The 22,732-nt window shown below is 51.8% G+C and overlaps 11 protein-coding genes across 11 annotated transcripts; 6 read left to right on the forward strand and 5 right to left on the reverse strand.

Moving 5' to 3' along the window:
- The first annotated feature begins 12 nt into the window (after positions 1–12).
- BKA58DRAFT_53096 (uncharacterized protein) lies at positions 13–1,609 on the forward strand. Its single transcript, XM_046175465.1, has 6 exons — positions 13–197; positions 302–437; positions 487–643; positions 704–1,111; positions 1,226–1,293; positions 1,345–1,609. Exons 1-6 carry the CDS (start codon positions 179–181, stop codon positions 1,376–1,378), a joined length of 822 nt encoding a protein of 273 aa, XP_046020932.1. The 5' UTR covers positions 13–178; the 3' UTR covers positions 1,379–1,609.
- On the reverse strand, positions 1,542–3,917 carry BKA58DRAFT_449489 (uncharacterized protein; the record flags this gene model as incomplete). Its single annotated transcript, XM_046174317.1, has 2 exons — positions 1,542–3,770; positions 3,881–3,917. The coding sequence occupies 2 exons, from the start codon at positions 3,915–3,917 to the stop codon at positions 1,840–1,842; spliced, it is 1,968 nt and encodes a 655-aa protein (XP_046020933.1). The 3' UTR covers positions 1,542–1,839.
- Positions 3,918–4,540: 623 nt separating this feature from the next.
- BKA58DRAFT_53115 (uncharacterized protein) lies at positions 4,541–5,064 on the reverse strand. The gene is made up of 2 exons (XM_046175466.1): positions 4,814–5,064; positions 4,541–4,760 (listed from the first exon to the last, which is right to left on the reverse strand). The coding sequence occupies exons 1-2, from the start codon at positions 4,959–4,961 to the stop codon at positions 4,606–4,608; spliced, it is 303 nt and encodes a 100-aa protein (XP_046020934.1). The 5' UTR covers positions 4,962–5,064; the 3' UTR covers positions 4,541–4,605.
- An 893-nt stretch (positions 5,065–5,957) lies between these two features.
- On the reverse strand, positions 5,958–7,582 carry BKA58DRAFT_369212 (peroxisomal membrane anchor protein). Its single transcript, XM_046168958.1, has 3 exons — positions 7,465–7,582; positions 7,169–7,415; positions 5,958–7,120 (listed from the first exon to the last, which is right to left on the reverse strand). Exons 1-3 carry the CDS (start codon positions 7,499–7,501, stop codon positions 6,295–6,297), a joined length of 1,110 nt encoding a protein of 369 aa, XP_046020935.1. The 5' UTR covers positions 7,502–7,582; the 3' UTR covers positions 5,958–6,294.
- A 1,148-nt stretch (positions 7,583–8,730) lies between these two features.
- On the forward strand, positions 8,731–10,351 carry BKA58DRAFT_444247 (uncharacterized protein; the record flags this gene model as incomplete). Its single annotated transcript, XM_046174051.1, has 3 exons — positions 8,731–9,220; positions 9,274–9,810; positions 9,981–10,351. The coding sequence occupies 3 exons, from the start codon at positions 8,731–8,733 to the stop codon at positions 10,349–10,351; spliced, it is 1,398 nt and encodes a 465-aa protein (XP_046020936.1).
- An 870-nt stretch (positions 10,352–11,221) lies between these two features.
- On the forward strand, positions 11,222–11,898 carry BKA58DRAFT_393523 (uncharacterized protein). Its single transcript, XM_046171100.1, has one exon. It carries the CDS (start codon positions 11,271–11,273, stop codon positions 11,859–11,861), a length of 591 nt encoding a protein of 196 aa, XP_046020937.1. The 5' UTR covers positions 11,222–11,270; the 3' UTR covers positions 11,862–11,898.
- Positions 11,899–12,499: 601 nt separating this feature from the next.
- On the forward strand, positions 12,500–13,186 carry BKA58DRAFT_444250 (uncharacterized protein; the record flags this gene model as incomplete). Its single annotated transcript, XM_046174052.1, has 1 exon — positions 12,500–13,186. The coding sequence occupies one exon, from the start codon at positions 12,500–12,502 to the stop codon at positions 13,184–13,186; it is 687 nt and encodes a 228-aa protein (XP_046020938.1).
- A 169-nt stretch (positions 13,187–13,355) lies between these two features.
- BKA58DRAFT_324271 (3-hydroxybutyryl-CoA dehydrogenase) lies at positions 13,356–14,365 on the reverse strand (the record flags this gene model as incomplete). The annotated part of the gene is made up of 2 exons (XM_046167956.1): positions 13,356–14,186; positions 14,234–14,365. The coding sequence occupies 2 exons, from the start codon at positions 14,363–14,365 to the stop codon at positions 13,356–13,358; spliced, it is 963 nt and encodes a 320-aa protein (XP_046020939.1).
- Positions 14,366–14,573: 208 nt separating this feature from the next.
- BKA58DRAFT_53161 (timeless protein-domain-containing protein) lies at positions 14,574–18,352 on the forward strand. The gene is made up of 4 exons (XM_046175467.1): positions 14,574–14,709; positions 14,757–14,988; positions 15,035–17,206; positions 17,254–18,352. Exons 1-4 carry the CDS (start codon positions 14,626–14,628, stop codon positions 18,288–18,290), a joined length of 3,525 nt encoding a protein of 1,174 aa, XP_046020940.1. The 5' UTR covers positions 14,574–14,625; the 3' UTR covers positions 18,291–18,352.
- Positions 18,353–18,736: 384 nt separating this feature from the next.
- Positions 18,737–21,071, forward strand: BKA58DRAFT_324915 (uncharacterized protein; the record flags this gene model as incomplete). The annotated part of the gene is made up of 2 exons (XM_046167984.1): positions 18,737–20,761; positions 20,814–21,071. 2 exons carry the CDS (start codon positions 18,737–18,739, stop codon positions 21,069–21,071), a joined length of 2,283 nt encoding a protein of 760 aa, XP_046020941.1.
- A 505-nt stretch (positions 21,072–21,576) lies between these two features.
- On the reverse strand, positions 21,577–22,700 carry BKA58DRAFT_53165 (acyl-coenzyme A thioesterase-like protein 13). Its single transcript, XM_046175468.1, has 7 exons — positions 22,541–22,700; positions 22,444–22,484; positions 22,377–22,389; positions 22,260–22,325; positions 22,160–22,202; positions 21,965–22,102; positions 21,577–21,902 (listed from the first exon to the last, which is right to left on the reverse strand). The coding sequence occupies exons 1-7, from the start codon at positions 22,565–22,567 to the stop codon at positions 21,748–21,750; spliced, it is 483 nt and encodes a 160-aa protein (XP_046020942.1). The 5' UTR covers positions 22,568–22,700; the 3' UTR covers positions 21,577–21,747.
- Between the last annotated feature and the right edge of the window lie 32 nt (positions 22,701–22,732).

Genomic DNA, 22,732 nt, shown 5'->3' on the forward strand with positions numbered 1-22,732 from the left:
CACGCGTCGACCCGCGCAAACATTTCGCGACATTTCCAGCAGTTGGACCAAGACTGAACAAATTCACCGTTGCAGTCTAAGACATTCGCATACATAAAAGATCACTTCCGCACGTCTTCGCAAGATACATTGCAACTCACCCTCTGCCAGCCACACCATACGCTAACATAACGCGACTATGGGTGTCTATCGCGTCGGTAAGTGCCTGGATGACCCCAAGTACTACACAGCCAATCATCTACCTATCTCATGAAAGATATACTGTTTTACGCCAATCAGGACTAGACTAAGCATATGTCAGAGGCCTCCCCTAACAACCGCGCTGGTTGTCAAGTCAAGGAATGCAAAGACGCCGGCTCAAAGATCACAAAGGGCCAGTTCCGCTTTGCGGTTCAGGTCACCATCCATGAGCATGTCAGCTGGCAATACCGCCATTGGTAAGATCTGCCATGATCTTTTGGCCAGTACACTTACTAATGTGTCTAGGGGATGCGTTACTCCCAAGCAGATCGAGAATCTGATCGAGGTGTCCGGAGGTGACACTGACATGGTCGACGGCTACGACGAGTTGCCTGCAGAGTTTCAGGAGAAAGTCAAATTCGCGCTGGAGAACGGCCATATTCCAGATGAAGACTGCACGCATGTAAGTATTTTCACACCATCTCAACTAAGTACTCAGACATTGCTTTACTGACATCATCAGGCTGATGATGTTGAATATAACCGACCAGGTGCTAAGAAGCCTCGAGCGAAGAAAGCCAAGAAGACTGACGAGGAGGACGGCAATGACGCGGACGAGAAACCTAAGAAGAAGCCCGCAGCCAAGGCCAAGAAGAACGCCGTCAAAGACGAAGACGAGGAGGACGCGCCTGCACCAGCCCTGAAGAAGCGCGGACCCAAAGCCAAGAAGGTCAAAAATGAAGAGGAGGAGGATGTGCCAGCTCCCGCCCCGAAGAAGCGTGGTCGGCCAGCCAAGAAGGAGGTCGCTGATGAAGAAGACGGCGTCGAGGAAGAGGCAGCTCCTCCGGCTAAGAAGGCTCGGGCCAGCGGCAGGACCAAGAACGCCCCCAAGTACAACGACAGCGAAGAGGAAGCCCCCGCTCCCAAGAAGGCCCGCGGCAAGAAGGTCGCGCCCAAGCAAGAGCCGGTAGACGAAGACGAGGAGATGACTGAGGATGCTCCGGCACCCAAGAAGGCCCGAGGCAAGAAGGTCGCAGCCGCCAAGGTGGAGCCTGAGGCCAACAGTGACGTTGACGAGGAAGCTCCTGAGCCTAAGAAGGTTCCCCAGAAAAGGTGCGTCTGATCCAACGAGCCAACAACATGCCCATTACTAACGGTACATAGGGGCCGCAAGAAGGCTGTCGCAACTGACGAGTAAGCTCGCCTTACACACGAAGAGCAGCATGCTTTACCGAACAATCTAGCCAGTTCGATTCGAGGCGTTAGCGGGGTGTCATGGGGGAGTGTATTGTTGAAACAGTAAAGATACCCAGGAGAGCGTCGTGTTTATGAGGAAAGAAAAGTTCTATTTTGCGGAATCAGGATAAGTACAATCCCAGTGTTGTCTGCGCATGTCAGCAAGCCGTTTTCTTTTATGTCGGCATCATAATCGCTGGCTTTTGTTTCCTTACACTATCGGTATCTGTTTCTTTGTATGTCTATACTGAAATGAGGTCCGTACATGGCCTGCTACTATCCAGTTTTCGTCTCGTTCGTGTGTGTATGTATCGTACAGTGTGTTTTCCCTTCCACATATGTTCCATTCCATTACCACATCGCTCCTTCCTTCAATACTTTCCATGGCAGTGTAGTCGATGAACTCCATCAGCTGACTTCACTTCATCCCCTCAGCCTCTCCATCTCCTCATCCTTCATCCTCGCCCAATTTACCATCACTCTCCCATCCTCACACTCAATCGTCGGAAACAAATCCTTGAATCCAGCACCATTTCTAGCACGCTCCGTGATGTATGTATGCACTACATCCTGACCGTTGCATGACTCTGAATGGATCGGACAACGGGCGGTGAATACCGCGTTCCCGGTATTGACGCCAACATCGGCATCGACGCTGGTATTGTTGCCTTCCTTCTGCTCGTCGGGTGAGGGGAACGAGAAGACAGGTCGAGGTGTTGATGATGGGTTCGCGGCGTTGTAAGCTTCGTTTAGGGCTTTTGAAGCGGCGCGTGGTCGACCGGTGTTTATAGGTTTCTTCTCGGCCTGTACAATGTAGCTGGGAGACGGAACGGGGTCCATGAACGCGGGGAAAGAGGATGTTTCTGGCTGACGGGCCGATGGAAAGCTGAATGCGGGTGTGATGTCGCGCTGCTGACCTGAGCCTCCGCGTAGACCGGCAGGTGCCTGACCGATGGGAGTCTGCGCCCTCGATGACGAAGTATCGCGCTGAACAGTGCTCGCAGGATACCCACCATCATCCTGTCTAGCCGGAGCATTCAACTCATACCCCGTATCACCCGTCTCGTAATCCCTCTGCGCCAACCCCCTTAAATACACCGCACTCTCCTGGGACCGATAGTCCGGTGCACGGAACGGACTATTCTCCCTAGTCTGAGCCCTCGACTTACGAATCACGTCTGGATGACCCAGACCGTGGAGATACAAACCACTCTCACCACCATCATCGGGTGAAGTATCTCGTGGACTGCAGCTACGAAACCTGCTCCGCGTGTGCGAGCGTGACGAAAGTCGGGATGGCGATGGAGTTGGACGGCGTGAAACAGTTTCTACGAAAGCGGAAATGTCTTCGGGATGCATCCAGCCCTGTGAGACGGAGAGGTTGGCTCCCATATCTTCTTCCTGCCATTGGGGAGGGTGGTGAGATGCACTTCCAGTTCCACCTCCTGCAAAATCTGCGAGGGGGCTCAGTGATCGCCGGATCCCTTCTGCGGCCAGAAGTTGATTCAGACGCGAGGTGCTCGCTATGGATCGGAGCGAGGCATGGTTCTGTCCGCTGCGGACGCTCAGACCGTGGCGGTGGGTTGGCGATACAGGGCGTGAGATAAAGGGTGTGTTGTCTACGGAGGCGTTGCGGGAACCTGGAGCGGAGTAGGCGAGGTAGTGGCCGCGGTCGTGCGGTGTGTAGCTTGTTACCGGGAAGAAGGTCTGCGGAGTGTAGTTGGTGGTGGGAGGAGCTTCGACGGCGCCGATGCGTGGGACGTTGGTTGAGGAGGATGAAGTGCGGTGAGGCGGTACTGGTCGAGGGCGAGAGGTGGGACGTGAGCCGATGTTCGAAGATACTTGTGAGGGTACTAGCAGTGTCGTGAATGACGGGACACGTGAAGGAGCCTGACTGGGTAACGGGTCCTGCGCGCTTGCCTCGGGTGTTGAAGCGGCATCAATCTCCTTTGCATTGCCTGCCACAGCCTCAGTCTCGGCCGTGCTATCCTTCTTCTTCTTTCCAGATTTCTCCTCTTCTAGCGCTTCGTTCGTTTCTTGCTTCTTGCTCTTCTCTTGTTCCTGCTGCCATTCCCACTCGTGAATGCATGACCTCTGTAAAGCAGCAACAGTGTTTTCAGACACAAGATCTGAGTTTTGGGATTCGTAGAACGGAGCTTGATCTTGAACCACTCCGACGATGTTGATGCCCTTTTTGGTCGAGAAGGGCACTGGCTCAATTGGGTTACCGGCCGGATAGGCATAAATGAAGTGGCCTCGGTAGTGGTACGCGACACCTGTTTCGAGCGTGTGGTCACCCTTTAGACCGGAGATGAAGACGCGCTGTTTGGTGGCTCTAATTCGGGCTGCACGCTCTATGATACTATCAGTATAGAGATCTTATGTTGCATGCGGGTCTTCCCAAGCTTAGTGTCTACTTCAGGAAGTAGCGATCGCTACACCGCACTCGTTCGACTCAACTTACCATTCGCGATAGTCTTTGCACATCCTCTGCCCACCATCTTTGCGCCTGCTAGAAGGAGAAGTAGTATGCGTTGGCGGTGGGGTGGTACGTGATGTCACAACAGCGTCGCGACAATCGCAGATGTAGACTGAGAAAGCAGCGATCACACCAAGTCACGGAAGCAGCGCAGGTATGTCGCAAAGTTATTCCTTTATGATCATCAGGTGGTTTGGTGGTGATCGCAAGTGACTTTCGATCCACATATCCAACAGCAAACGGCAGCTGAGCTAAGACCATGCGGGAAGACCCCGTGTGCGAAGTGGTGAAAATGAAAGTGAGCATCTCGAATGAACTGGTACTGGTATATTGAGGCACAGCTTTCTTGCAGTACAGCAATAGTAAGGATAGTTGCGCGCAAGAGTCGACACCGCCCGTGCGTGTCATGTATCAAAACAGGCAACCGTAGAAGTTGACTTGAGAGACTGGTGAACAATGAACGACATGCACGAAAGTATGCTTCCAAAAGGCTCCTAATGTGCGACTTTAGCGAAAGACATGAGTTTGCCAACATAGTATCACGTGGATATGTCAGGGACGGAGACTGAGCACAGCACATCTTTTATGAAGCAAAACAAGAAGCGATAGTGACACAAACTTGAAATTAAGAAGATGTTTAACTAAATGGGATATCAGGTTGATCAAAACACGCGATTAATTCCACCTCTTTCTTTACAGGTTGTCACACTCTATCGGGTGGCAGAAGTACCGTCAGAGCCGTCAGCAGCGGCACCAAGACCCTCCTCGTCACCGGGCTCGGTGTAAGTACCAGCCGACTTGGCAGCACCACGTGTGCGCTCGTCGAGAATATTGCTCTCATCGATGGCGTCCTTCTCATCGCGCTCTGCGTTGTATTAGGACCGTGTCATAGAAATCAGTACTTGTTGAGATACATACCCAACTGTGCGTCAGAGTCACCACCGTTGGTGTACTCGGTCGCCTCAACAGGTGCCTCATCGTTCTGGACGGGAATCTCGGTCTGGCCGGTACGGGACTTGTAGTCGTTGTCCATGGCGTTGCCGTTGGGGATCTCGTTGGAGCTCATGATGGTGGTGTTGATGTGGTTGGTATTGGGTAGTGGATGGATTGTTGGTGGAAGTGTTTGAAGACGAGAGTGGTTGATTGAAATGTGATGATGTGCTGATGTAGAAGAAACCAGATGGGATTACCTCTTTATGTAGACGATGTGAACAAATATGCTACGTCATGGTGTCAACCATGTCCTCTCAAGCCTCTGATGCAACATGGTGTTCAAAACAATAGGGAGGCAGGGCCGCGATCTAGATCCCATACCGCGATCATAGTTATGACCGCATAGTCCAGAATGCCATACTGACCTCCACAAAGCACCATACCAGCAAGGGCTTGATGTGCACTGGAAAGGGATAGGCATATGGCGATCCGGGAAGCGGGAACCCTTACTAGAGGCGGGACCTGATTGCGCTTGTCGGAGGTATGCGATGCAATGACTAGCACATGTGAGAGTCGCCGCGTCATACTGTGGTGGTGCTGCAGGCGGATGCAACGAATGAAATGCAGCCCTCCACAATCTCTTCTCTTTCGGAGTGACTGGCAGTGCGCCAGCGTTCCTACAATGCCATTGATCCTATGCGAAACCATGTAGACGTCGATGTAGTCTCGCAGAACGTATCCTGTACTGCGTCATGCCTCCACAGAGAGACAGCAACTGGACACCCGCCATGCAAGGGACAGCACGATAGCCCATGGACCCAGAGCTAGCATCGCACCTGCAGCCAAAAGAGGGTGACAGTCGACGTCAACACAAGCGTAGTGTCAGGGGAGTGTGGAGCCTCTTGTCTGAGACACAGATTGGCGAGATCGATCGTGCATGAGATATCGGTTTTCGTGCAATGTCGATGACGCTGGGGGCTGGAAGTTTGTTTTGAGATGGCTGGTCGACGTTGGGTGGGAGCATTGACGCGAAACGCGACATCGCGACGTCACGACATCACGTTGGCCCGGAAGCGACTTAGCCTGCACTAGGGTAGGGAGGGATGTGTGCAATTGGGCAATCAAATCATCGCAGTTGAGATACGCATCCGTTTTTATTATTATTGATGATAGCCACAGTGTCATGGGACACAACTCTCCAGCGCTGCCCCAAACTCCGCTGGGTCAAGGCGAGACCCGAGAGTATTCGCTTTGTTACCGGGCATAGGTTTGAAGACGTAGCGAATTGCCTGAAAATACATGTGCAGCCCACGTCGTATATCATCTTCAAGACGCTAAATTGTAGTTCGCAGATGATATCATTTTTAACCCGTAACCATGAAATTGTCCCTATCCAGATAATACATAATAGAATTGACTACGCCAAAGATGCACAACGTTCATCAGGTAATACAGCTACGATCAATCTACGCACTGGCGCCGGCATCGACCGCAGTTCCGCTCTCGCTAGTGTCCTTCTTGGCCTCCTCAGTCTTCTTCGCGGCGGCCATTTGCCATGCCGGGATGGCAGCGCGTCCCGGCGACGGCCTACCGTACGCAGGGAGAGGCTTCTCGGTGGCTGGGCTGGGAGTAGGCGCGGATGTTGCGCTACCATTTGTCTGGGTCTCGGTAGCGCTCGTGCCGTTGGTCTGCTCACTGGGCGCAGGAGTGGACGACGGCTGTGGTGTAGATGCCGAAGCAGCGGGTGTGCCGTTGGTGTTGGGTGTCTGCGATTGCGCTTGTCCGTAGTAGCCCGAGGTGCTCTGTGGGCGTGGTGGTGCGGGAGAGCTCATCCTGTTCCCGATCAATGTCTTCAGGCTCTTCAGCTCAGTAGACAGCTCCTGCAGCCTCTTGTCGGTTGACTCCTTCTGAGAGTCCAATGCCTTTGGGATCAGGTCCCTCAAGCCGCGAACGTCATCCTCGATACGTCTGTTGTCGTCTCCCTGTCTCTTCGACGACTCCTTGAGACTCGCCAAGACACTCTCCACTTCGCCGAGCGCGTCATCCAGTCTTGTTGTCCGTGCCTCTTCCGATGCCTTGAGAGCGGTTGTGTCGGTGTTGAGCTGCTCGAGGAGATCGAATGCGCGCTTGAAGGATTCGTCGACTGAAGCCTTGTCTTGCTCCAGCTGAGGCTGCGTGGGTGGTTGTATCAGGGGCAAGACATATCGTTTCGCTGTAAAGTAGAGGCCGTATCCTACACCGCCCATGACCGTCGCCATGATGAAGTAGTCGCGCCAGTCGCGTTTCGGCGGTCTATATCCGTCAGCATCGGAGTCATACCTGTACAATACACATGCTTACTCTGGAGGCGGCGGAGGCGGTTGCCAGTATTGTTGAGGAGGATAGCTCCCATACGGGGCTGCCGGTGGTGGTCTGTATGCATTGCTGGCTACTGCCGATGTCTGGGGTGGAGGCGATGAAGGATAGCTGGGGTCTTCGGCCGCACGCGCGAGCGAGACATCGACTTCTTCCTGTGTGAGGTTCTTGGATTGGAGGAAAGCGATGCGCTTCTCAAGGGGCGCGCTGGCAACGGACGGGTCCTGGAGGACTGGCGGCTGTTAGTATCGTCGCGTAGAGCGTGCCATGCGTGGACCTACAAGACACCGCCGACTGTATTATATCCTCGCGGACCATGTTCGCTACACGATACGCAATGCCAGTAGCACGCGCAGATTGAGGTTGGTGATGGAACTGGAGTGTCGCGAAATGACGATCCGAAAGCTGGAGGCGGGTATGCCTCGGCTCCTTTAGATCGGCGGTCGGTTCCGCCTCGTCTCACGTGGCTCGCCGACCGCAACTCTTTGCCAACTTCGACTCTGCGATGCGAGACGTCCCAACTTCAGATTCTGACTTTCCATCGCAACATGCCCTGGCCTATGGTTTCGAATACACGATATGCTAGCTGTCTACACTATCGGCACTATGTCCACGGAAATGACGGTGGGAGCCGTGCCACACCAAATCGTCAGCCTCCACTAATAAACACGGTACTGCGGTGACGCATCAGACGCTCTAGCGAAATCATCAAAGTCTGTACACTAACTTATGCCACCGGTTCATTTTTCGATCACTCTATCGTTCTTTACTTCTTCTCTTTAAGAAATTCTGATTACTTCGCCCGCCGGAGAGCATCTACAATACTTTGACTTAGCAGGTAGGTGGGGCGGGACAAATATAGTGTCAGTAAAAAGAGATATCACGGCCACAGATTGTGGGTACATGTCGGTCTCATTCCATGTTCTGTCAATATTTCGACGCAATGTCCCTTCGAGAACGTGGCAGACAGCACGAGAAAAAGAACAGATTATCACGCAAGCTACTGAGAACCGTGGTTGCAATACACTGGAACCAAGGCTGACATTCGACACGTGATACCATGCAAGCTGCCAGAGCTTCAGAGTATATCGCTACGTACCTTAGGAATCCATACCTCGATATTCGGTATTTTCAATCGTCGCACTGTGTCAACGCGATTTCTTTGTAGTTGCGTCAGCTTTCAGGATTACCGTTTGATCACGTCTATCAATTGCTTTGTGCTCGGATGGCCCACATAAGGCGACCCTTTTGTGCCCGGCCAGTTAGAGTACTGTGCGCTCCCTCATATGAACATCCGCTCATTGGTTGGTTCAGTGGCACTATGAGCGCCCGGTATCTTGTCGGTTCGAAAGTGAAGGCGTTTACTGTGCGGATCTCAGGCTTTCTTGCGGTGTATCCACGGCCTTCACCTCATTGTGAATGGAGTTTGAGACAAACGCAGATCTCCGCCTCTCAACCAATCTCACACTGCTAGATTCCTCGTTTTATCTCCTTCAAACTCTCGCATATCTATAGCAATTGCAGCTATCGTCCAACTCAGCAACAACATGGACCGAACGAACATTATCGGAGGCAACGAACTCGCGCGTGTGATGGCTTTGTCTTCTCCAGGCAAAGGCAAAGGAAAGGGTAAGAAAAAAGCTCCTGAATCCCACGCGAGCAGTCCTCTAAAGCAGAAGATTATCAAGACTGTACCGACTGCGAGGGCAAAGGCAAAGTCCACGAGAAGCGCGACCTCAACTTCAGCTGCCACTCCGCAGCGAGCTTCCGAGGCTAGGTTTTACGAGGCGAACGGCTTGAAAATTCCGTTATATAATAAAGACGGCTTGGGCAACAAGAAGAGGCCGTATGCTCGCTTGTCCAAGGGTCTACTCAAGTACAGCGTGGACAAATTACTTGACATTGTAGAGCAGTATGCAGGCGCGGAGAAGAGACAAGAGCTGAAGGACGAGGGATTAGCAAAATCAAGGCTCGCGAATTGGATCGAAGAGAAGGAGACACTTGCTTTTGGACGCAATCCGAAGTCGACATTGTCTAGTAGGTTTCTTTCCCATCGTATCCAATGCGCGCAGGTATACTGACAGTCTAAGTCGCAGATGAAGAAGAAGCCGATGATGCTGATGACGCCGTTTCCTTCCCGGCGCCCACCACCCCGACATCTTCCAGTATGAGAACACCAATACAGGCCAATACACCCTGTACATCCATTAACAAAAAATATGACTCGCCAATTGCGACCAAAGGCAGTATTACCTCCTGTCAATTCACTCACCGGAAGAGGAGCGCACCTGACGGTCCATCGGACGGCCAGCTACATGCGAAGCTTCAGAAGCGTGACGCACTAACAAACACGGCCGCTACAAATACCGGACATTCGGCTAAGGATGCATTCATAAGGACCCCAGTTGACTACGACATACCAACGCTTTCGCAAACGGCAAGGCAAACAACGGTATATAACGTCAGAAGCTTCCGTCAAGATGTGTTTACGCAAAGCACTGGAATGAACCCTTTCAATCCCGATCGCTCTTCGATAATCATTCGTGGAGATGGTGAGAATCATGTACTCACGGTCACATCTGGCCAAGGTTTTCGCAAGGGCGAGACCTACTTCCATGAGACCACAAGTAAGCAAGAGCTTTCCTTTGGGTACTCCTGATATACTTCGGGTTATTTATATTCGCTGCACACTTCCTTGTAGTCATCTGTATACCTCCTGGGGCGGTCGAAACAGAAATTATCTCGGCTGTTCACTCCGCTTGCTTCATACAGCACACCTCGCTAACAAGCTACCTAGTACCACATCGCGCTACCAAGGCCCACCAATCTCCTTTCGTCCCATATCTGAAAGAAGGAGACCACGGACGTAAAGGTGACTTTCGAGCCGACAACGACCGGCGCACGGGCGAAGGGCATCAGTTTGAACCGGTCGACCACCTGAAATGGGTAGAGTTCAAAAAGTTCCGCAGCACAATTTACGAGCAGTTTCCACACTATCCGAAACCGGGCCAGGGGATACCACTCGATCTTGAGACCAAGGATACATGGGATGCATGGCAAATTTGGTACGATGAGTTCACGAATAAGTACCCTGGCTATGCCGTCGCCCACTTGTGGCCTTGTGGCTGCGAGAAGGTGAGAGACGAGGATGAGAGTGAGGAGGAGTAATGGTGAAGGAGATCTCTATTGGCATACGGCAAGCATGTTCCACGATCGTTATGCGGAAGCTTGCGGCATGCGAAGGATGTATAGGTCACGGGTGGTCAAGATGTAGATGTTCAAAAACTTCAACTCGATGCCTGAAAGGGTCAGTCACCCCACGCTCATATCTTGTAAATGTCTCACAATGCTAAACCCTATTAAGGGTAAGTGTGCGAAAATATTGGTACAAGACTCCTAGTCTCCTACTGACTGTGTCTAGGCTTGAGATTTCTTACATCACTCGCTTACCTCTCCCACGGCGCCTCACCAATAACGACACCTGCAATCACTACAAACGCTAAGGGCCCGCTGAAATAGGACTCTGGTAACAAGTCACTGCGGACACTACGCCTTGCCCGACTTGGACTACTGCAATATAAACCCTCTGTTTCTACTCTTCCTACTCATCTCTCATCTCTTCTTCACAAACAGAGCATCATCTGCCAAAAGCAAAGTCTTCGCTCTGAACATCTCGCGCGCTAAGCAAAGGCACAAAATCAGCTCAGACATCAAAGTCACAATCATAATCATAATCACATTGTCTACTACATCAACAGCGATTATCATACGCTAAGAGCAAATCATGAGCACCTCGCGCACAAACGGGATCTCAGCCGTCAACTCAGGCATGACGCCAGTGCACTCGCTCAAACGCACTTCGGCAGGAGCGAGAAGAGACAGCGGCATGGGCTTGATGACACCGTCAAAGACACCATCATCACCAGACAAGCCTACAATGCGTCTGAAGCTTGAGATACCGCAGCAAGAGACTGCCAAAGAGGATGTCCGCAAGCGCAAAAGCGAGAGCAACGCAGCAGACGAGAACAAGCTCGAAACACTGCAGCAAGAGACTCCCAAAGAAGATGTCCGCAAGCGCAAAAGACCAATGCCGCGCAAAGCAGAGATGAAAGCAGCAGAGAATCACGTGCTCGAAATCCCACAGCTCGAAATCTCCAAAGAGCAAGAGCGCAAGCTCAAAATCCAAAAAGCCGCTGCGAAACGATGGGCCCCCAATCTCCAAAGGCCCCCGCCTCAGCTAAAAGAGATCAACGCTGCCTACAATAATAAGCTTATGAGGCATTACACCGACGAGACTGCAGCACCGTCAAACACTTTCATCAGACCGCCGATCAACAGATCCGCGCGAGTCGACAGCTTACTGGCAAGCCTTCCACTTCAACCCGCAAAAGCATCCGAAAAGTCATACAGTCAGAAACAAGCCGAGCGCAGCGAAGAAGCCAGACGAGCCATACTCTTACAGCAAAACAAGCGCATCACAGAAAGTGACTACGTTAAGAAGCTGGCGTGGGAAGCTTTCTCCTCCAACGACCAAGAACGCAAAAATCACGAACGCTACTCGATGATGATTTCGGGTCTGAAAGTCGAGGAGATGCAGAAAGAACGGAATGGCAAGGATAATAAGTTGCCTGACTGGAGAAAGGTGAAGACGGGTCGGTTCGCGAAGTCCACTGGATAGGAGGGTGGGGGGTCAGGGTCCGGCGAAGGGCTCCGAGTCCAGCGATACGAAGCGTATATTACGATTTTTGTTTGGGATGCGGCATTTGTTTTGAGGAGTATGGTGTTTGGTGTCGCGGATTGCGGCGGTTGCGCTTGGAAACGTTGCGATTGTTCAAGGGTTGGGTTGATTGGCTGAGTGTTGGGGTAGAAAAATGTCGACTAGTCGAGGCAACTATGGTACTTGGTACTACCGTACACAAGGGTCCACTTTGACGTTTTTGACCAGTGACAAAAATTGTATATGGCAGTAAAATGCAGTATCCACGCAACGCAATTATAGTACCAGATATTGTTATACATCAGTCTCCACTTCGACGTTTCTAACCAGTGATGTGGGATGTATATAGCAAATAAGTGTCGTATTCACACAACCCAACTATAGTACTGTAATGACTAGTTCCGCTGACCATATGCGCACTATTATATGCACGAACTCTCACATATTTCATGCTAAGCTATGTAAGAAAATATGTCCATGTCCTGTGAATACTTCCAAGGGCCATACCATCTCACCAAACCTCTACATCAAGATTCCGCAAAGAAGTTGAATCCCAACTATATCATCTCACACCAACACAAAACCCTAAATTAGAGACCATGAAGCATATCCTATCGCCATCCCGATGGTGCGCAGAATCGCCTCCCCAAATGGGCTCTTCATTACCACCCACAACACCATGGACCAGAAAACCTAAACGCAAATGCCGCCTAATCATCCATCCACCCAAGCAAAAACCACCAACAGCAACCTACCTACGCACACCCTTCAATAAATCCTACCGGTTCCCCAGCATAAAGAAAGCCAAAAATGACATACGCGACTTCAACGAAATGGAGTTCGTAGAACTAGGTGTTACGCCTCTCATCCACAAGTGTGAAGATATGGGCGATTTGGGACTGAGTGGCGTGTGGATGGAAGATGATGAGAGAGGGGAGAAGGGCGAGAAGGAGTTTGGGATTGGGTTGAGGTTAGAGAAGGAGGAGGATGAGGGGAAGAGGAAGAAGGTAATCTGGTTGAAGGAGAAGTTGTGGGGGAAGGGGACTTGGGCTGTTACGGGAGTGAGGGAGGAGGAGATGGAGATGGAGCGTGAGCGTTTGGCGAGAAGGGAGGTGCCGGGGTTTGGTGACGAGGATGAGTTGGAGATTAATGGTGGACCTGTGATGCACAGAGGGGTCCCAAGTTTCAAAGACTTCAACAAGGACGAGATTGATGGCGGGCCGTTACCAAAAAGAGAGTTTCCAAGGTTCGCTGGCATTTACGATAATGCCATGATGGATGGTTAGTAGGATTGGATATGTGAGGGCTTCTGAGATTTGATGGAGAGCACCTTCAGGCTATGTCATGGGCACGACAGTTGGTTAAGGGTACTACAGCGACAGGTTTCAGGGCATGATTCCGGTACTCGGGTATACGGTTGTGCGCGATGGCCTCTGTGTTTACATATTCTTTCTTCTAGTAATCGTAAAATCCTTTTCCACTCTTCTTTCCTAGCCATCCTGCATCCACCATCTTCTTCAACAGCACTGCGGGTCTGTACTTGGAATCACCCGTGTCGTGGTACAAGACCTGCATGATCGCCAGGCAAGTGTCGATGCCGATGAAGTCCGCTAGTTGCAGTGGGCCCATAGGTACATTCGTTCCGTTCTTCATGATGCTGTCAATGTCCTCCTTGGCGCCTACACCCGTCTCCAGGCAGATGACAGCCTCGTTGATGTACGGCATGAGGATACGGTTTGCGAGGAAACCGGGGCTGTCGGCGGACTTGGAGGGAATCTTTCCCATTTTCTCACAAAAAGCGATTGCAGTTTCGACGGTAGCCTGCGAGGTCTGGAGGCCGGTGATGATCTCGACGCCCTTCTGGATGGGTACGGGGTTCATGAAATGTGTGCTGATGACGCGCGATGAAGCCGAGAGATCTGTGGGGTCGGTGGTAGTGCTCGCCGCAATTTTAGTGATCGAGATAGACGACGTGTTGGTGGCCAGGATGGCGTGTGATGGGCAGATTTGCGCAAGTTGTGAGAAGATCTTGTGCTTAAGGTCTGGGATCTCGGGTACGGCCTCGATAACGAAGTCGACGTCCAATAGGTCGTCCATCGATGTGCTGGACGTTAATCGCTCTCTTGCTGCGGAGGCATCATCTTTCGAGATCCTGCCTTTTCCAACGTCCTTTTCGAGGAGCTTGTCCGCAAACTTTAAGCCTTTGTCGATTGAGGCTTGGGAGTTGTCAATCAACCGGACCGGTACTGAGGCTCTCTGTGCTGCTACTAGAGCTATTCCGAGACCCTGAGCATGTTAGATTCATAGCTGTAGGGTTAAACTTTGATGCATACCATTTGGCCTGCTCCAATAACACCCAGCTTCTTGACCTCAGCGGCAGCACCAACAGAGGGAGTTGAGCTGAAGGCGCGGCATTGCTGCCTCACTGCGCATCGTGCGACTTGTTTTGAGGCTACGGAAAACATTGTATGCGGTTTACTAGAAGGAGCGCAAGTAAATTGTGGAATACGGACGATCAACATGTGATTCGAAACGACTTTCCCCAGGCCGATGAGAACCGCGGCGGGCTAGCCGAGGCATGACGTTGACTGGCGGCGGGAAGGCGCGAGGATCAGCCCTGGCTTGGCGGGTTTGCGCGGTTTGTCCCGCTTGTGGCACTCTACGCGTCGACGCGTCTTTTGGGTCATCGCGACACCGGCGGGCAATCTGAGCATCAACCACCACAATGGCTCAGACAACGCTGGACGATTGGGCGCAGGACACTGTGAACCCGGAAGTTCGCGCCCACGTCTCCAGTCTGATATCTGCCGTACGTATTCTCTTTCACTGACATAATGGCTACTGATATGGAAACAGCTCGGTGGTATCGGCGATGACGGCACGTATGCACTCGGACACGACGCTCTGCTGTGTCTTAAGGACCTACGAAAATGGCTAAAGTTCGCCGACGGGCAGTACAATCGGCGCGACGTAGCACGATGCATGGCCGAAGCAAACCTCGTAAAGGGCGACTTGCTTGAGATACTGGCCAAGATATCGCCAACTGTCATGGAAAGCGCATGGAAGCACAAGATTGCGGTTGCGACACGTGAGCAAGCATTTCCTAGGTACTGAGACTGTACTGACAATTGCAGTGGAACTTCTCGTGCCTTTAACGTGGCCTAACGAAATCGACCCCACCGAAGCGACCGTAAACCACCACCGACATGGTCCTTATATCGGGCTCGCTCAAATTGGCTACAAACGTGCTATTTTGCAATTCGACCGAGACAGAACCCTGCAGACTGCTGTCAAGATTGCGCTCCCTTCCATGGCCGCACCCCTCCGAGAACGTACGCCACGAGATGAGGGTATCATCCGAATCGCGCTATACTTCATACGCAATATTGCCATGCTCTCGCCCCCAAACAACGCACACATGGACACCGACGAAGCCGAAGTCTCCCGATCTGCAACAATTGATACTTTCCAAGAGCAGGACATATTTCAGGTGATTCTGAGTATGGCGTCTAGTATCGGAGAGGACTTTGTTACCCAAGATGTTGTTATCCTCGAAATCCTTTTCTTCCTACTCAAAGGCATCGATGCTGAGAAGCTGTTCATGGAAGACAAGAAACTCAACACCAAGAACACGGACGAGCTTAAGGGCTTGATTCAGAAAGAAAAGGCCATGCTTGCAGGCTACGCTCGCAATGCACCGACCCGGCATAACCGATTTGGAACAATGATCTGGATGAAGCGGGACGACGAGAAGGTCACAACCATATCTGGGCAGGATGTGCTCGGAAAGGCTCAGGCTAGCATGCAGAAGATGGACGATACAAAGAAGTGGAACAAACCCCGTCGTCCCGGAAAGAAGCAAGCCGGCGATGAAGAGAGGGAGGAATTCGATCTTCCGGTACCATTGACCTCATCTGCGCGGAAACATATCAAAGCGTTCGTCGAGGAGTTCCTCGACTCGTCCTTTAACCCTCTGTTTCTGCATCTCCGGAAAGCTATCGAGCGCGAAACGGAGCGTGTGGAAACACGCCACTCCAGGCAGTTCTTCTACCTCGTATCGTGGTTCCTACGAGCAGAGTGCGCACGGCGGCGGACGATGAAGGAGAGGGCCGCAGACCCGAAGAGTCCTGAAGTTCTATCTGCTGAAGACGAGAGCTACGGACTGGTAGCCGAAGTCATGAACCAAGAGACTTTCATTCTACTCAACCGCTTCATGCAGAAGAGTCAAGATGAGAAGGCATGGCGAGACCTTAACGCTGGGCTGAAATGCTTTACGCAAATCTTGCTCACTGTGCATGAGATGTCCGAGTCAGGGCTTGAGGAAGACCAAGAGATTGCCGAGAATATTCAGAATCGTATCTTCTACGAAGAGTCAACACATGACAGGATAGTCATGATCCTGAGGTCATACAAAGATCAAGGCTTTGGCTACCTTGACGCAGTCACAGAGCTTTCCCATGTATTCCTGCGGATGCTCGAGCGCTATGCGAAGCAGAACGTTGACATGCAAATCCGATCGAAAAGACGAGCCCGAAAGATCAAGAAGAAGAAGGCTGAAAAGCAGGGCGAAGACGGAGAGGAAGAGGGCAACGTCTCTGAAACTGAAGATCTTCAACAAGCCCAAAAGACGGTTTCTGAACGGAAGTTCGATTTCATGAAGTTCTCGGCAAAGTTTGTGAACCAAAGCAGCGTCAACACTTTCGTTGCCTTTGCCAAGTATTTCAGCGATCTTGATACCGAACAGCTCAAGCGTGCGCATCGCTTCTTCCATCGCGTCGCTTTCAAGATGGAGCTTGGCGTCTTGCTATGCAGGGTGGACATCCTGGCACTTTTCAACAAGATGATGAGAGGTCCAGGTGGTCTTGATCCAGAGTCGCCAGCTTATAGAGAGTGGGATGACTTTGTCAAGCACTTCTTCAGACAAGTAGTCAAGAGAGTACAGGAACGACCGGAGCTGGTTGTGGAGATGCTGTTTGACAAGATCCCCGCAACCATCTTCTTCCTTGAGCACGGATATGATCGCGAGATACACACTCGAGCACCACGAGCTCCGGCAGAGCTTGAGGTCAAACCTGGAATGGAGCTACCCGATCAGATCGGTGTCGCTGTTGGTGTTCTTGTCAATCAATCAAAGTCGGATGCTCTCCGCTGGGTACGAGATGTGCTCACATCAGCGGCTGAAGAGCGCAAGGCGTGGGAAGAGGCGGCCGAAGCACAAAAGGCGTTGGTAGCTGACGTAGAAGAGCGCCCAGAAGGCGAGGCAGCCGAGGTTCCAGATACTGAAACCTCGAAGCCGCCATCGATCTGTAAGCATCTTGCTCTCACTGCAAACAAGTCTGCTAACCGAGTCTAGTCATCAAGCACGATACCGAAGAACGCCGCGTCGCTATGTTCAAAGACAACAAACTACGACTGCTCATGAACCTGGTCGGCTTCGAGAGGTTAGGAGAACATCACGATCCGGACGCTTCATGGATCATACCTTCATCCCTTACTTCAACGCAACTGCAGGAAGCCATCGATCTCATTCGCAAGTATGAGTTCGATCCGCCAACATATGAGGACGGCAAAGCGCCAGAAGACTTGCTTCGTAGCAAGGCTGCATCAGCTCGACGCTCTACTCGCCGGGCCGAATTTGACGACGACTCTGATGGCATAGACCGCGACGAGGAAGAGGACCACGGAGAGTACGCCAAGGGTGGCCCCACTGAGAGAGACGCAGACGCCCCTCGCAAGACTCTGAAGCGACAACGCCGAGAGAGGAGCCCCGTGGAGCTTGACGACGAGGAGAAGGACCGCAGAGCTGAGGCACGCCGCAAGAAGGAAATCGAGAAGCAAGCCAAAGCATTGAGTACTATGTATGTACATGACTCAGACGACGAGGACTGGGACGCTGAGAAGGATGCCGCCTTCTTCGCGCGAGAACAAGCGATCCGCGAGGAAAACATGAAAGTCTTTAAGAAGTCGCTTGTACTTGGTACCGTGGAGCCAGCCGTTTCTAAGAAACGGAAAGCCGATGCACCGGCGAAGAAGAGCAAGAGAAGAAAAAGTCCACCGAAACGGAAAGCGCCATTCGCCGATAGTGACGACGATATGGAAGATGCAGAGAGCAGCCAAGCTCTTTCCGTGGTTGATGGCAATGAGGAAGAAGATGAGGACGATGACGAAACTACAGATACTCCGCTTTCATCGCAGAACGCTGGCGCAACGGCGGTCAGTGATGCCGATACTCCCAAGAAACCAGCAAGTAGTACGACGCAGAAGATGGATACCACAATGGCAGATGCAGATTCTGATGACGATGATGACGACGATGCACCGGTAGCGCGCAGGCCTGCGGCGGCCCGTAACATGAGGGCTGGCTTTATAATTGACAGTGACTCGGAGTAAAGAGTGCGGGTGATGACACCTTCGGTTTTATCTAAAGGAAATGATTGCATAGCATAGCATGGTGTCTTAGGTTTGTGCTTTTCAGTGTTTGAATACCCATCATCTTGTTATCTTAATATCGTCTTATTTCGTTCGTGTTGTGGGTTCAAGTGCCAAATTGACATAGCTTGGCCGATACAGAGTATAGTGCAGTTGTCCGTTGACTAGGCACGCGAGGAGGATTTCAAGAATATTGGAGGCTTGACGCCAGAAACCCACATAATCGTAGCTTCCGGGGGCGTTTCGTTTGTCCGCGACTGCATATTTTTGTCCCATGACGTTGTTGTTGATCCGAGGTGGCTGCTTCGTGCTTTCCGTGTTTACTACCCTAAGGTCAACATCATCCACAACAACACTCAGTGGGTAAGTCCTTCTTCTCCACAAACGCTGCTCACCACACTACAGCCATGCTAACATATTCAGATCAACACAGATTCGAGCAAATCCGAGCTCAGTGGGAGACGGCTCGGCCAAGTGAAGACGGAACAGCGGCGATGGTGGGCTGGAGAGAAAAGCCGACAATTCACCACGCGGTGAGTAGTGAGCCTCAAGAGAACAGTGGCAGCAAATTCCGGAGGAAGCTCAGCTATGGCTTCGCTTTCATCTCAAATCCCCTCTCGCAACGAAAGACGACCTCGGGACGTCATCAAGTGAATGTACCGTCACTGGCTGTTACTGAACCATCTGCAACCGACATTACTACACCGAATCCTATATGTGAAGCTGCGCTTTCGCCAATGCGTATTTCTGCGCCATTCAACCACTCCAACGATGCGACCGAAGAGTCCGCAACAGTCCCGTTTAGCAGGACTTTACCCAAGAGCGCAGATACCGATACTATACCGCAGCCATTACCCCGATCGCGTACGCTGAGCTTCATCCCTCTCCCAGTTAGAGTTGAACCTCAGTCGTTCGCCGCAGACGTAGAAGGCGCAGTCAAATCCCATTCCCTTGCGGTAATGCCTCAGTCAGAGCCAGATTCGGTACCTTCGAAAATTCCTACTCCCAGCCCGCCATCCCTGGAGCGCCGTCGCTCTAGTCCGCGCCAACACGTTCAACAACATGTCTCGTACCGCGCTTCTCAACAGATCAAACAGATCGCGACTGCCCACGCGTTGGCGGCCGCCAACAATGGTTCTCCGGTGAAGCATTCCTATCAGTTGCGCTCACGTACAACACCAAATCTCGTCAAAACAGCCAACGGACCACAGTCGGCGCGATATGTGGCTCCGAGGCGGCCAGGACCTAAGATGTCTATGGTATCTCCAATAGCTCAAAGGCCGCTTCTGCAAGAGAACATACCAACGGATAGGCGTATGTCACACAGGCGGTCGCAGATCCAAGAGAGAACGTTGAAGAGGGAACCGCTTGCAGTGCCTGGTACTCTGAACAATAGAAGGTCATTTGGTCCGGGACTACAATATTCACAGAGCAGGGAGCCTAGCTTCGCGACTCTACCTACAGTAAGGAAGAGGATGAGTTCACAGCTTGCACAGCAGACGCCGGTGACGGCAAAGCGGATACAGTTTGAGGAACAGGAAGATGCATCACCAGCATCACCCCTGATGTCAAAGTCTGCAGTTGTGCGGCCTGGCAATACCGAGCTTCCATCACCAACTCCAGATACGAGCGATCATACCAGGCCAGCTCTTCCCCGGTCGCACACGGACAGGGAAAAGCAAAGGAAAACGCTAGGAACACCAAATGGTTTGGGTGGCGTCTGGCGGTCATCCCACGCTTTGGCAATGACTACACATGAGGTGAGCAGACTTCCACATTCCCATACCTTCCATAATTTTGGAACCCACTTGGAATTTGCTCCACCAGTGCCTCGTATCCCGAAGCAGTACAGGACAGCGTCTTTGTCGGACTTGGTCCAGTCAGTATGCATGGATCCGAAGAGCACCGTCCCGTCTCAACATGTTGGGGTCAGATCAGACGCGAGCTCGTGCGAATCGATACCCGAGGAGACGGACGAAGAAAGACTGAGTGCCACGCCGACATATAAACCTTGTCAGTCTGGACGAGGGCTTGGGTCGTCCATGAAAATCACCGGATCTAATTTCGGTCTGGCGGCGTTCCCCCCAGTACCAACCACAGTTCCGACCAGAGCACCAAACACAACTGGAAGCGTGTGGGCCAATTCTTCCAGCCACTTCCGGAGTAGACCTGTGCAAGAGGGGTCCGAAGTTGCTGACAATGAGATCTTTCAGGTCAAAGACTATATGCCGCCGCTTTACTGGGCTGGAAGATTCCAGTCTCGATACGATCAATGGCGTACCGATGCAATGAAAGCTGAACTTGACCCTGCCCATCATACCTCCGGCCTCTTAGGAGAATGCAAATTGAACCAAGACAAGCTCGCGGCGTGCTATATACTCGGACAACTGCGCGATTTGTGCACTTCCGATCAAGCAGCAGATAGCCTTTGGGTGTGTTGTACCTACTTCGTGATTATGAATCCGTCTTACTGACTGCGTCCAGGAGTTCGAGTGCAAATACAGGAGAGATCACAAACTTCTCGGCAATCCCGCAGATCTTCCACCAATGCCATTCCGTAAGCACGACGACAACACGACTTCTGCAGGAGCCGGAGCATTTGGAAGGGCCGCGAGGAAGCTGACCCCACGCAAGGCTAGCCTGATCAACCTGATGAAGGGCAAAGGCTGGAACAAGTCCGACGAGGCGAGGAGCAGCGACCCGACTGAGCGAAACCAGGAGACGTCCTCGGATGGTCCGTAAGCCTGCCAGGATGATGAAGCATGCTGAAGACGGAGGGCCATGTCACGACCTGGACGAGAACACGGAAGCTGAGGATGAGGCTACGATCATATGAAACCTGCAAAGAGTAAAAGATGTTACGAGACACAACGAAGGCAAAAAGGGAGTGCGAGAGTTTGGGACCTCGTTCATGACATGGGAACGTCAAGATATCAACTTTGTGATCTGCACAGAAGGCATGCATTGTTAGATATCCACAGAAGGAAGTAGTAATGTAATTATTAGTCTGGGTTCCAACTCGCAGGGAAACGGCGTTAGTCATTGACCGAAGTGTTGTCCGCTGTGAGCATGACATATGTATAACTGATGTAACGACAAGAGATTTGAAGCTTTGAATAGCTTTCACACGTATATAATTCACGAATCAGAAGGCCCTTGCTTGCCCGCATTCTCGAACGGCTTAGTCGATAGCCTTGCGCTTAGCAATCGGGGATCGAGCCACTATTGGAAATTCCATTGAATTGTTGAAAGACCTCATCGTTTGACCTTCCAACAATTCGATGAGATTTTCAATAGCGGCTCATCCCGGGCCGCCAGGCCCAGGACCAGACGTATGTATTCATAGTGCTATGAGCAGACATCATGTCCTATTAAAGGATATGCACCGTGACCTATCATAATCACCGTATCTGTGCCTCTACTCCTTCTTCTCAGGCTTAGGCGATAGCTCCTCAACGATATTGTTGGGATCTTTCCAAGCCAACGCAACGTACTTGGTATGACTTCCCCGTGCGAAGATCTCTCCCTTGTTATTGCTGAAATTGATGGATGTGAAAGCGAGTGTTTTCCCGACTGGGGTGATGTAGTCAGCAACTAGGTGTCTTGGGCAAGGCATGCCGACATGATCAACTCACACTTATCACACGTCACCTCGGCCTTGATCAAGTCGCCTATCTTGCCGCCGGAGGAGAGGTAGGTTACGTTTAGATCGGTGGATACGCCGGTTGCGAAGAGCCCACGTGAGGCTACTGCTAGGGAGCCGCCGAGGTCGACTGGGACTTCGTTAGATACTAGTGTTAGAGTGGGGGTCTTTGGGAGAGACGGCTTACCCATGCTAGCTATGGTTCCGCCGTGGAGGATGTTGAGGCGGTTCTAAGATAGGTGAGTTGCGAGAACATTGAAGGAGACAGTAGTTGGGGTAGCACGAACTGTATGCTCTTTCTGAATGTCTAGCTCAAACTTGACGCGTCCTGGGACTGCTGAGGTCACGCGGAGCTGGATCAAGGATCAGCCGCGAGTTGTTCGTATTGACCAAAGCATACTCACACCGTCTAGAAGCCTTTAAAGTAATCGTCTATTAGTTCTATTGGCATCCACTGGACGCTGAAAGTACCTTGGCTCCAAGCCGGAGTTGGCTCGGAATGATTCCCAGACCTAGCGACACGTCAGAAGATCCATAAGGTTGGTCAATGGCACTCTGATTAACTCACGGATCTCACAAACTTCAGCGCCGGCATATTCGATACTCACTCCCTGATGTGCGAAGATTGATGTCGTCGTTCCGCTCGGCAGTTACTCTCGTACCTCGGAAGCTAGACAAGGGTGGAGCGGAATTTGTGGGGTGAGCTTTCCGCTCGCTCGGCGCGTCATCTACTTTCTTTGGCGACTGGCGACCTGCGACC

This window comes from Alternaria rosae (genome assembly GCF_020736505.1).
Source record: "Alternaria rosae strain MPI-PUGE-AT-0040 chromosome Unknown BKA58scaffold_11, whole genome shotgun sequence".
NCBI classification, from domain to species: Eukaryota; Fungi; Ascomycota; class Dothideomycetes; order Pleosporales; family Pleosporaceae; genus Alternaria; species Alternaria rosae.